This window comes from Streptopelia decaocto (assembly GCF_964273445.1).
Source record: "Streptopelia decaocto genome assembly, chromosome: 7".
Classification (NCBI taxonomy): Eukaryota; Metazoa; Chordata; class Aves; order Columbiformes; family Columbidae; genus Streptopelia; species Streptopelia decaocto.
The window spans coordinates 35,759,849-35,771,455 of NC_138661.1; the positions used below are offsets into that span (position 1 = coordinate 35,759,849).

The 11,607-nt window shown below is 39.2% G+C and overlaps 1 protein-coding gene across 4 annotated transcripts in view; it reads left to right on the forward strand.

Annotated features, from left to right (window-relative positions):
- ZFYVE26 (zinc finger FYVE-type containing 26) overlaps positions 1–11,607 on the forward strand; it is a 50,148-nt gene that overhangs the window by 18,886 nt on the left and 19,655 nt on the right. For all 4 annotated transcript variants that reach the window (XM_082057939.1, XM_082057938.1, XM_082057937.1 and 1 more), the window contains 11 exons: positions 141–260; positions 578–742; positions 1,716–1,943; positions 3,336–3,441; positions 4,234–4,973; positions 5,548–5,744; positions 6,578–6,682; positions 7,274–7,396; positions 8,141–8,317; positions 9,488–9,734; positions 10,833–10,931. In XM_082057939.1, coding sequence (XP_081914065.1) covers positions 141–260; positions 578–742; positions 1,716–1,943; positions 3,336–3,441; positions 4,234–4,973; positions 5,548–5,744; positions 6,578–6,682; positions 7,274–7,396; positions 8,141–8,317; positions 9,488–9,734; positions 10,833–10,931 — 2,307 coding nt within the window. The remainder of the gene's footprint in view (positions 1–140; positions 261–577; positions 743–1,715; positions 1,944–3,335; positions 3,442–4,233; positions 4,974–5,547; positions 5,745–6,577; positions 6,683–7,273; positions 7,397–8,140; positions 8,318–9,487; positions 9,735–10,832; positions 10,932–11,607) is intronic.

Consider the following 11,607-nt stretch of genomic DNA (forward strand, 5'->3'; position numbering starts at 1 on the left):
GGGCCTGGGTGCAGAAAATGGCTCTCTGTGCTGTGTTGTTTGTGCTAACACTTGAATCTTAATTAAACCTCATTCCTTACTTTCATGGTAGTTTTTCCTTTTTCCATTCCTAACTTTTATTTTATCAATGACATTTCCAGGCCACCGACCTGACTTTGTTTTACTGCACTCTGAAGGTGTAAAGGGTTTCCCAGCAGTTCTCCAGCAAATAAGTAAAATTCTCAACTATTCCTGCACATCACAAGGACAATCCAAGCCAGGTAGGATGTTTTGCTGATAAGATTTTCAGTTGAAATGTGCTTAAATCAAGCTCTTGCCTTCTGTCGCAATGGCAATTTTAACTTTCAATTCTTTAGCTTAGTATTTAAAACAAAAAACGAAAACCAAACAACCAACCCCACCCACCCCAAAAAAAAAAAAAAAGGGAGGGGGACCCAAGTTCAACTCTGGATAAACTGAAGCAACTTGAATTTGGCAAACTAGTTGTATTTGCCAAACTTTGGTTCTCTGGTCCTTTTTCTGTGCAAAAATATTTCTGCCTTTATTATAGTCGCTGTTTCTTTCTCTTCTTTTGTAGAGGTCTCAGATGAGAAAATAGGGAGTAATTTTCGATGCAGTATTGTAGACCTTCTGCAAGCTTGCTACCCTGCCTTGACTGAAGAAAGTATTACTAATGAAATTGTTTTATCACAAAATCTGGATCAAATCCTAAAAGCACTGACACACGTTGAACGTTCTGTGGGTGAGTTATTTTTGTGATCTTGAAGACTGACAAATGATCTAAGTTTTTGGTGTGTCCAGACAATTATAAATCTAGTAGTAATGCTCTTTGACATATGGATAAATATATACTTTTTAAAATCATAAATGCAAAGAGTAAAATTTATCTGTAATTCGTATATTCTGAGCATTTGTTTTCAGAGCTGAAATTGTGAACTTAACAGAGAAGAGAGGAAAAAATATCGATGAGTACAACTGACCTTATTTGTCCTGTTTTTCTTCAGTCCTAACAATGAATTCTTTAAGTGTATTTTAACCTGACAACTTGTAGATAATTAGATGTATCCTTACTGTTGTGGGTTGTTGAGGTAAACTTATAAAATATTGTAACATAATAATATCTTCCCATTTTCATAAGGCTATCATAGAATGTCTCATCCTTTTCTGAAAAAGTCTTCCACAGTTGCCTTTTCTCAGACCTCTCTTTGTTATATAGCACTGGGGTGTTTTCTTATGTTTTGTTTGGTCTTTTTACCTCCTCCATTAAGCAGATTTCTAAATGGCATGTAGATGTTTGTAAAATATTTAGAGATATTTGTATGTTTAATGAGCAAATACTTAGGAGAGCTCTAAGGGCTAAATGTTATGAAGCACAAGGACTGATCAACACTTGTGTTTTAGAATAAGCTTATGTGTTAATGACACAACTAGATACATTTTAGACCTGCCCTAATATATTTCTAACTTATCAGATGTGTGGTTACTAATTTAGATGAACCATTGATTTATTTTGCTGTGAAAATTTCTCTTGCTTTCAATAAAATTGTAATGCCCAGGCTGAGATTTGTAATTGCAGAGAGGTAACTAGGCTAAAGCATTTCTCTCTTTTTCTCTCTCTCTATTTTTAAAATTTTCTTTCTTTTCCCCCTTCCTCTTCCCTTTTAGCATTTAATACTTAGTTGAATCTTGGATGTATGTCTGTTCTCTTAAACCAGACTCTAAAGGGAGCCTGCTTGTCACCTTGGTGGAGCAGGCCTCTCTCAAACCTGCGGAGCTGGAGAAGCACCTGGTTTGGAATCAAACACGGCTCCTGCTGAGAACTCTTGACCAACATGCCCAAACCATGCCAGAGAGCAACACGCAGACAAACTTTGTGAAGGCCTTCTTTGACTACATCGCTGCACTGGCTGCTGTTGTGTTACGAAGCCTGAATGCAGAACTGGGTAAGGGGTTTCTGCTGCCAAGTGTGAGCCGAGGTGTAGATACCCACACTGTGTAGTCTAGCCTGATTCTGAGAAGTAATTGTGCAACAATGGTTCCTTGCCAAACATGCCTACTACCTGTGCATAGCCAGATCTTTTGATTTCAACTGCTTTTAAAATTTGATTTCTTAACACCTAAGCCACCCACAGCTAAGATAAAAATAACTAATGGCACTAGGAAAATGAGAACAGAAATGTTAACTGCTGACCCAGATTCTGCGCTTTATTTACACAAAACAAACAATCTCTGACCTTCAAATGTTCTGATCACTGTCCCGTAAGGCGAGATTGATTTTTGCATCCAGTGGATCAGCATGCTGCACACTTTTCCGCTCCCTTAGAGGCAATCAGTGCCCTGCTGCTCCGCAAAGATAAGTAGAGACTGTGTAGAAGACTGTGCAGAGGTAACCAGGAAAAATTTTTTCATCAAGTCAGCAGATGATGGTGGAAAGAAATGCACCATCAGCACATAAAGCTACCAGAAGATCAGAACAATTCACTGTGCTAGGAGAAAAAGCACTTGTCTGGTTTTTAGTGTTGACACTAATTGAGCTGCACTGATGTAAAATACCACAGTACTGGTTTCAGATAATTCCTTCCCAAGAGGATAGGAAAAAAGGGCAAAGCTTTGCTTTCAGACATGCTGGTTCAGCTCAGGTCACTATCAACCATAACTTCTGTATAGACATGATTCAGTCCTCATTGACTAACTGCCAAAGCCAAAAGAATGCACAGTATTTAATGGCTGAGCAAGTTTGGGGAAACGTTATTGTACTGGAAGATGAAAGGAGAAGGTAAACTTATCTGTTCAGAGTTACTCAGCATAACTCAGTAGTGGACACAAAGGCTTTTCAGCAATACTGGCAAGGGATTCACTGGTTTTGTAAAAGTAGCTGTATATCTGTGAACTCCCTCTGCTTTTGCCAACTTTGACTTGAACAGAGCATAGGCTCACTAATTTACATCCAGAGACTCCTCAGAAACCAATACTGCACATTTTTAGTCTCTCACCACAAATATACATTTTGGTGGAAGTTTGAAGTAGTAGAGTTGCTGAACTGTTTGAACCTAGATCTCGCTTAGAGGCTAAAGACTCCCCACTGCACTCGTTTTGGTAGTAGGTCCAATAAAACATGAGCCAGTGGTGACAAGTTTGAGAGGCATATCATAATCAGAAATGCCCTGCAATTTAGTCTGGATTTGATCACACTAATGTGAATGTGGACCTCTGAATTTAGTCAAAGAAGTTTCAGACTCAAGCTCTTAAAATTTGTGTTCCTAAAATTAGACTTGGATGGTGTATTTAGCTAATGTGTCTGTATTATAAAATGTGTTCTGATTTTTTTTTTTAAGATATATCTGCAGAAGTGAAAGTGGGGAACCCTTTCGTACTGTTACAGCAGAGTCCATCTCAGCTGCTCTCCCAGCTTGTGTTTGAGAGACAGGTTCATCCTGACAGGTTGGTGCTTTTCAGATTATAGAATTCTCTAGGTTATTTTGGTGTTGGTGGCTTCGAACCTCAGTTAGGATTAAGTGATTTTCTGGCTACTTAGCACAGGTAGCACAGCCTGCTGTGTCCCACCAGCCGTTCACTTAATGCTGCAGGGATTGATGTGCAGGGAGGAGCTTAGTCAGTGGTTTCTTTGGCAACCTGAAGATTTTTTTATAGGAAAATCTGTGGCACTATATTTTTAACCATTACTGTATGTTGTGAAGAGAGAGTGCATTCATGTGGATTTTTTTAACTGAATATGTGACAGTTCAGAGCAGTGGACTTGCAGCTTAGAAAGGTATTACTAATAAAATAGACCAGTAGAGCTTCTTAAGAATACAGCTGGGCATGGCTCTTGCCCTGGTCAGTAGGTAAACTGGATAATCTAAGGTACTTCCATCACAAGTTACTAAATTAGGCTGGCATGGAGAGTATCTGATTTGACAAAGTAGTTCTTAAAAAGATGAGCATTAGTGGTGAACCGTTTTAGTACATCACATTTAGGTAAAAGTCAATGTTTGAGGACAAAGTTCCTTTTCTTTAAAGAAATGGCAGCATTAGCTCTGAGTTATCCGTGTCATGCTGTATACACCTTTCATACTGGGTAAACACAGGATATGTACTCTTCCCCTATATGTACCTGTGAAGAATATTAGGGGACTTGTGTTCATAAAACATTTGGAAGATTTATGAAAATATGTGATTGTAAAGTACCTTTTATATATACTGGGTAAGCTGGTTCTGTTTTCAATCCTACAGGCTTTCTTCTCTCTTGGCTAAAGAAGAGTTGAACTTGAATGTGCAGCAAGTTATTGTTAACTGTTGCTGTGAACCCCTGTCCTTATGCAGTGCAAGGCAAAACTTCCAGGCAAAGTCTCTACTGACAAACATCACCAACGTAGCACACCAGTGTGCCTGCCACTGCCTGCCAGATGTTGAAATACCTATTCACAATTCTGCGGTGACCTCTGAGGACATCTCCACTCAGGCCCCATCCTCTGTGAATGACTCAAGCCAGCACACACTCACTGCCTCCTCCCTGGACTTCCTAAAGTCTCAGTCAAAGCTAATGGCCACGGTGGCATGTCTAAGTGCATCCAATATACAGAAAGTTCCCAAATCAAGTCTATCTTGGATGGAATTTCGGGGCAAACGGGAGGTGCCTTTAGGTTTGGAACAGGTTTCCAAGGAGTGTGAGGCGTTGTTGAAGGAGTTCCCAATATTGGAGCGATTTCTTCTTGCTATGTTTGAGCCACTTCAGAATCAGCAAGAGGAAGGTTGCAGTTTGGCTACTGTCTTCTCTGGCAAGACATACATATCTCTGGTTCTCCTAGGACTGCATTCCACCACAGCTGTTAAGGTATTAATGGAAGTCTTTGAACAAGCTCTTGCTGCAAAGGATTGGGACAGAGCTCTGAAGGTCTTGGATCTGTACAGTCAGGATGTGGAGGAGCTGGTAAATGTGAAGGATGCTGTGCTGAGCTGTGCAACTGCTGAAGGTAAGAACAATTAAGTCAGGCTTTTTTCCCTTGATCTTTCTTTTTTCTTTATTTTAATGGAAAATACAGCCTGGGTCAGAAGCTGGAAACTAAAGTAGTGGTCCTTGGGCAAATCCAAAGACAGAAACGGATCCCTTCTCTTCCTTCATCCTAAATTTGTTTTCTCTTATGCTGTAGTTTCTGTTTTGCAAATGTGCAAATCCTGACCAATTTAGTGCAAAAGAACTGGAATGCATCTGCAGTGTTATTTCCATGTGAAGAGCTGAATACATCAGGAGACATTAATCCTCGTCCTGTTAATGCAACATCTCCTACAGCAGTGTCATTGTCATAGAGGGATGATGTATCTTGTAAAAGGAGGTGCCTTTTGGAGTCTAAAGATAATAAGTAGCCCATGCTAACTTCCTGAGAATCTGATGCTTGGGAAGAGTCTTACATAGATTTCTCAGCGCTGTGAGGTTTCTTTTTGTGATGTGATCCAGTGAGGATGAAGATTTTTTTTTTTTTTTTTTAATTTTTAATATTCCGAATTACACAAACTGAACTTCAAACTAGTGGTTTATTTCCTCCACAGATAAGGACGGTTGGCAATACTTGTTCCCAGTAAAAAATGCAACATTGAGAAGTAGGCTGGCCCTACGCTGTCTGGACAAATGGCCCCTTGATGCCTGTTTGGAAATCCTAGCTTATTGCATTTCTGATTTGGGCATAACTGATGAAGTGAAAGCCAGTCTGCAGAGCAGGAAGAACGAACTTCAGCTTTATCAAAAGGTATAAAGTCATTCTTCAAGTAACCAGCAAGACAAAATGGGCAGCAAGGAGCAAATAAAATTGCCCTTTGAAAAAGTTTTAGCCCTTTGTTCTTTTTCAATCGTAATAGCGTTTCAAGTCTTTCCTCTAAAACAGTTCATGTGATTTCAGTGCTGTAGTATCCAGTTAACATTCTGCTTCCATCCGTCATAACTTTCCAACCCTTCTGTTAGCATTCAGGACTGCCAGCATGATTAGACCTAAACATTGGTGTGAGGTTGCTTTTTTGCAAAGTATTTGTTTTTCCATTCTATGCAAATGCTAGAGCCTCTGGAAGCTTTTCGTGGCAGTTCAATGTAAGCTTGAGAGGTGTAGATGTACCTGGGTACAGTGTACAAACTAGTGGTCCAATAAGCATGTTTGTATTGCAGTCAGTTCTTCTGACTTCAGGATAGTGCAGATACCCAAGTTAAGTCAGAGTCGCTGACCTGGAGTTCAGCACAGACTGAAACACCAAACAGAGCAAAAAGAAGAGTCATAAATCCCCGTCTGGTGGTGCTTCTGCTGACAGTTAGCTCATTTGTCTCTGTTAGTGCTAGCAATGTCTGCAATATACATGGACTTTTTAATCCATAATTATTGCCATCTAGTCTTTTAAAAACCTTCCCTTGTAACATGCTTTGTAGACTCATACCTCTGAGAAAATGCCACAGCTTTATTGGAGTCTCCTTTTTGACTTGTTTCTTTGTGTGAAGCATCTCTTGATATGATGAGCTCAGCTGCTTTCTTAGACTTAACAGTTGTTGTAGATAAAGCTGTCAAGATTTGTGCTACCCTAATCTTAACTTTTTCAGATTTTGAATATGCAAAATGAACCATTGTGGAATGACTGGCAGGATCTGAAAAAAGCCTGCACCGATGACCCTCAGGCTGTCATGAATATTGTTCTGAAAGCGAAGGTTAGGCATAATCTTGTGTGTTTTGGTGAATTAGAATGCATTAAACTTTGAATGGATAAATTTGTTAATATAGCATCTTAAAACACCAATCAATGGAGATTACTTTGTTAGGAAGGATTCCTTTACTCAGTTCTGTGCTACAGAAACAAATACAGATCTGTGTTTAATGTCAGGATTTACGTGTAGTTAATAATCCTTAAATTTAAGTTACAACTCTTACTCTGAGATACAACCTGTTATTTTCTCTTAGAATTTTGAAGATGTTAATAGCATGGCTTTTGGCATAATATGGTCTTGGTTATTATATAAGTACTAATACTGTAGATCTGTCTGGCTTTAAAAGTGTCTCTCTAAAAAGCCAACTTACTGACTGTGAAATGAGAAGGTATTCTCAATGCAGGCTGTGACTCTGACAAAATGGACTATCCCTTGTCAATGTAATTAATGACCTTTTGCATGTGGGAGAGTAGGCAAAGCTACAGAATTTCTTGAGAAGTTGATCAGAATTTTGGGAGAAACAACTGTATTAGAGAAGGTAGTGTTTATTTGTCCTTTTTTTTTTAATTTTTACTCTTTTTTTCAATTCTTCAGGATTATGAGTTGTGTGAGGAATGGGGACATTTGTATCCTATCCCAAGAGAAGACTTGATCAATCTTCACCGTGAGCACCTTCTCCACTTATTGGAGACAGGAAACATGGAAAAAGCATTGCAGGTAATAGTGAGATTCTTTCAGCCTTACGTCTTTAGGTCAGGTAGTTTGAGAACTGGTTTCTTTGCCTTCTTCATGTGCATTTTCTTGGCCTTTAGGGTTCCTCCCGTAAGAGATGCTATTTGTTTAAATATGCTTTCAGGAGCCTCTCTCTCCCCTGTTCGCTTAAGTGAAAATCCAGCTTGTCAGTCTGGCTGCTGAACCTAATAGCGTAAATGTCACTTATGTGGAAATACAAGGCCCCTTTTATTTGAAAAATGATAATGAAGCATTTCTGTGATACTCAAGCAGAAGAGCCAGAAGTGAAACTAAAACCAGGAATTGGTCAGTTGTGCTTCAGTGCCCAAATTAGTGAAGTGTGACTTCTTCTGGTTTTAATAATTATGGAGCTCTTGCAAATAACAGAGAGTGTAAAGTAAAGTGCAGGCTTTTTCAGACTACATAGCTTCAAAAATACTCTGGAAGCAAAGTGGAGAGACTTCTGATCACTATGCCTTCTGTCACTTTCCTTGCTTACTTTTTTGCTTATTTCAATTTAAAAAATATTTTTATTAATAAATGGAGCAAATGGGTGATGAGTAGTCTATAAATAGGTTATCTAAATCATCCTTATATATGTAAGACACCTGTGCAAGTTAATGTGCTTCCTCGACCATTGTAGGACAATAATCTGTTATGGAGTGCCCATTACAAAGGCTGCTTTTTCAGGAATGTAGTAGGGATTCACTGTATTTTGGTTTTGTGTAGCTTTTACAAAGAATTGAAGACCCTGGTATTTGCCTTGCCATCAGTGAACAGGCCCTTGACCAGCATCCAAACTTGGCAGCCTCTCACTTCTTGGCTGATTACCTCACAGCTCACTTCTATATGAATCTGACAACAGCACGCCGTAATGAAATCCAGGCACTCTACATGGGATCAAAAGTGAGTAAAACTGCTGTGTTGTGGGATTAATAGCAATATATAGTTATGTAAGTAATTTTATAACATATAACATATAACGCCTGTAGATTTTACCAGAGCATTCTCACCATATCAGGTCTAAGATCCTGAGTCTCAGGATCCAAAGGAAAGTTAAAGGTGGATTAAAACTTCTCCTTCTCCATCTTTGGAGTTCCTGTATTGTGAGGTGGTTGTAGCTCCCAATATGAACAGAGCAATTTTGTGTTTGAGCTGTAGGAAGTGGAGGAATGCGCAGGCTAAAAGAGGGTGTGGGTGGAATAAAATATAATTGTGGTGTTTATCAGGCCAGTTGCTATCTTTGTCCCAAGTGAAAAAGAAAGCATCCTCAACTTGCTCTCCGTGTCAGTAACAGGTGTCCTACATGTGCCCACCTATGTGGTGGTCTTTGACACTTACATGGCCTGTTTCTCCCAGATGCCTTACCAAGTTAGACAGTATCACTCCTCTTTTTGGATGGCCATTGCCTTTACAGAAATCACATAAGTTCTGTGTTCAGCCTGGGAACAGACACATTAACCACTGGATTACCTTAGTCTAATGCATTGTATGAAAATAAAATGCAATGCTTTTGATAATACCTATTTTGTTGCAGGACTACAAATAGCAGCTTGCTCTAGTGTGTGTCACAACAGTATTTTGCTAGGCTTCCTGTTGCCTTACTTGTCCCTTTAGAAGATAGGAGTGAATTTAGAAAGTGTCTGTATTAACTATCCATCTTCAGAAGAACTGCTCATATTTTCTCCTCTCAGTATTTCCTCAACTGATGGAAGGATAAGGATTGGGCTAATATTCTTTTTATAAGCTTATTTTAATAGGAGAATGTGCTCTACCCTGCTACAACACATATGTCATAGGGTCACAAAATGCTTTCTGTTCTTCGACTGCCTCTGAAATGAGGTAGTGTTCCATAGAATGGGAAAGTGGAATTTAAGTAATCTCTGCAAATCCACTCAGTAACTCTGTAACAGACGTAGGAATAGGTCTGAGAAGTCCCACCTCCATTTGTTGGCCTCTACATGTTATTCCATTCTCTCCATAAGCTACTGTGCTAGTTTCTTGTCATTTAATCTCACAGAAACACAGACTTAAAGGTGTATAATTTTAACATGCGTTTTTTCCTTTGTGTCTCAGGTGCTGCTGACTCTGCCTGAGCTCTCCCGTGCTAACTACTACCACCTCTCCTCCAGGCCACTGCTCATGCTGGAACAGCTCCTCATGAATATGAAAGTGGACTGGGTAGCTGTCGCTGTGCAGACACTGCACCAACTCTTAGCTGTACAGGAAATTGGGTTTACTGTAGAAGACATTGACAATTTGCTCTCCAAGTATGCAGGAAAAGCACTCAACTTCCCTTTCGCTTTAAAAGAAAAGAGATCAGGTGACTGTCCGTGAGAATGCTGTTTTTCACTTGGGAATCGTTTCACCAATTGTGCCACATTTTTAGATGTGTGCTCCAATCTACATGTAGCCCGGAACATGTTCTTAAAGTCTTTGCCTTTCTTGTAAATAAATGTTCTCAAGGATCAACAGGTTCAAAAGTTTCTCAGACTTTCCTCTGCTGCTCCTTTTTGGGGTCTCTGTTCTTGTGTGATATTCTTCAATTTTATTTCATTCCAGTTTAACACAAAGTCACTGACTAAAGTCACTGACAGTTCTAAAACCTGCAGCCAACTGTATCTTCCCCTAAACAGAATGGGAGTTTAATCTTTCATAGTCTTTCCTCCTACCAGAGCCTTGTTCCTTTTTTCATATAAACACTTAAAAAATGGTAGTTCTATTTAACATTCTCAGCACAGTTCTTATTTCTGGTTTACCAATCCCTTCTCATCCATGTTGTTTTTGCTTCTCCTGCATTTGGCTCTCTCAGGGTTTTAGAACTGGAGCAGCAGAGGGTGCTGCAGATCAAGTCCAGTGCTTTTGTTTGGCTGCATTAAAAGCGCATGGTGTGTGTACCTATCTGTATCTATTTATACCTACTATACCTATTCTTGCTTCATGCCAGTTTCCAGATGTTGGCTTCATTTCATGGTTTAAAGATGCAATTCTTGATAACATAAAAGCCTCAGACTTATCTATCTTTTCCTGCCAAAGGATCCACCCATAACTTTGCAAGGATGTTCCTTCCACTGTGATGTGAAGCATTTAATATTTGCTGTGAGCATCTTGTGTCAACTAATTGCTTTCACATCTGATACTTACTCTCTGCTGTGTTACTTCTGTGCCCATCAGTAGTTTGTTGCTTTGATAAAGATCTGTTTCTCTGTGTTTTAGATAATAGGATTTTATATAGTTTTGCATGAATTGTTGTGGGCTAATTTTCATGAAAACCTAGCAATTTGTAGTTACATAGCTAGTCCTGTTTTGTGCTGACATTCTTACATACTCCTGTGAATAGATTCTTTCAATCTTCATAAACACAAGGCAGATATATGGCCAGTATTGTTCTCTGATTTTTATTTTATTCTCTTTTTCCTAGGTTCCCTGGCACGTATCCAAGAAAGTCTCAATCAGGTACTGGATTGTGAAGCACTGTCTAAATTGGGATCATCAGAATTATCTCCTGTCAGCTTTACTGGTAATGTTAAGACGTTGGTGCTATTTCTTTCAACCTATTCTTATTTGGTTTACACCCTGTGTATGCGTGTCCCATCACTTAATAGTAACTTGGGTTGCATTTAATGCAGGTTAGTAGGTCTCTACTATTGGATGCTTTGTGCCCGATTAAAAGAAAACTTAAAGGGGGACAAATGTATGGTTTTGTTTTGATTTTTGGTAGATATCTACAAAATGTCTGAAAAATCAACACAAAACCTTTCCAGACCCTACATAAAAAGAACAAGCCTGAACAGACTGCAGGAAACAGGACAGGAAAAAATGATCTCTCTGCCACAGCTAGGTCGCTAGGGGATTGATGGTGCTGCAGGTTAATCCTTCTGTGTCTTATTTCTGTACTCTCTCTCTGGGTATATAGGCAGAACTTGTCTGGAAGCCCATCGCTGTGGTACTTCTCCCTGTCTTCTTCTTTTTTACTTTTTTCTTTTGGACCTTAACTTTGGTTTTACAGTAGGGATCTCATTTGTGTTGTATTTTTTGGTCATTCTTTTGGTTCTTGAATTTATTTTTTTTCTAGGATCACCGCTGTGACCCGAAGGAACTAACAGACAACCTTGTGTTGTCTGAGAGGCTCCACTCACAGTCCTCAAACAGAAAAAAATAGAAACATAATAATTTAAGCCAAAAAAACTGAAGAA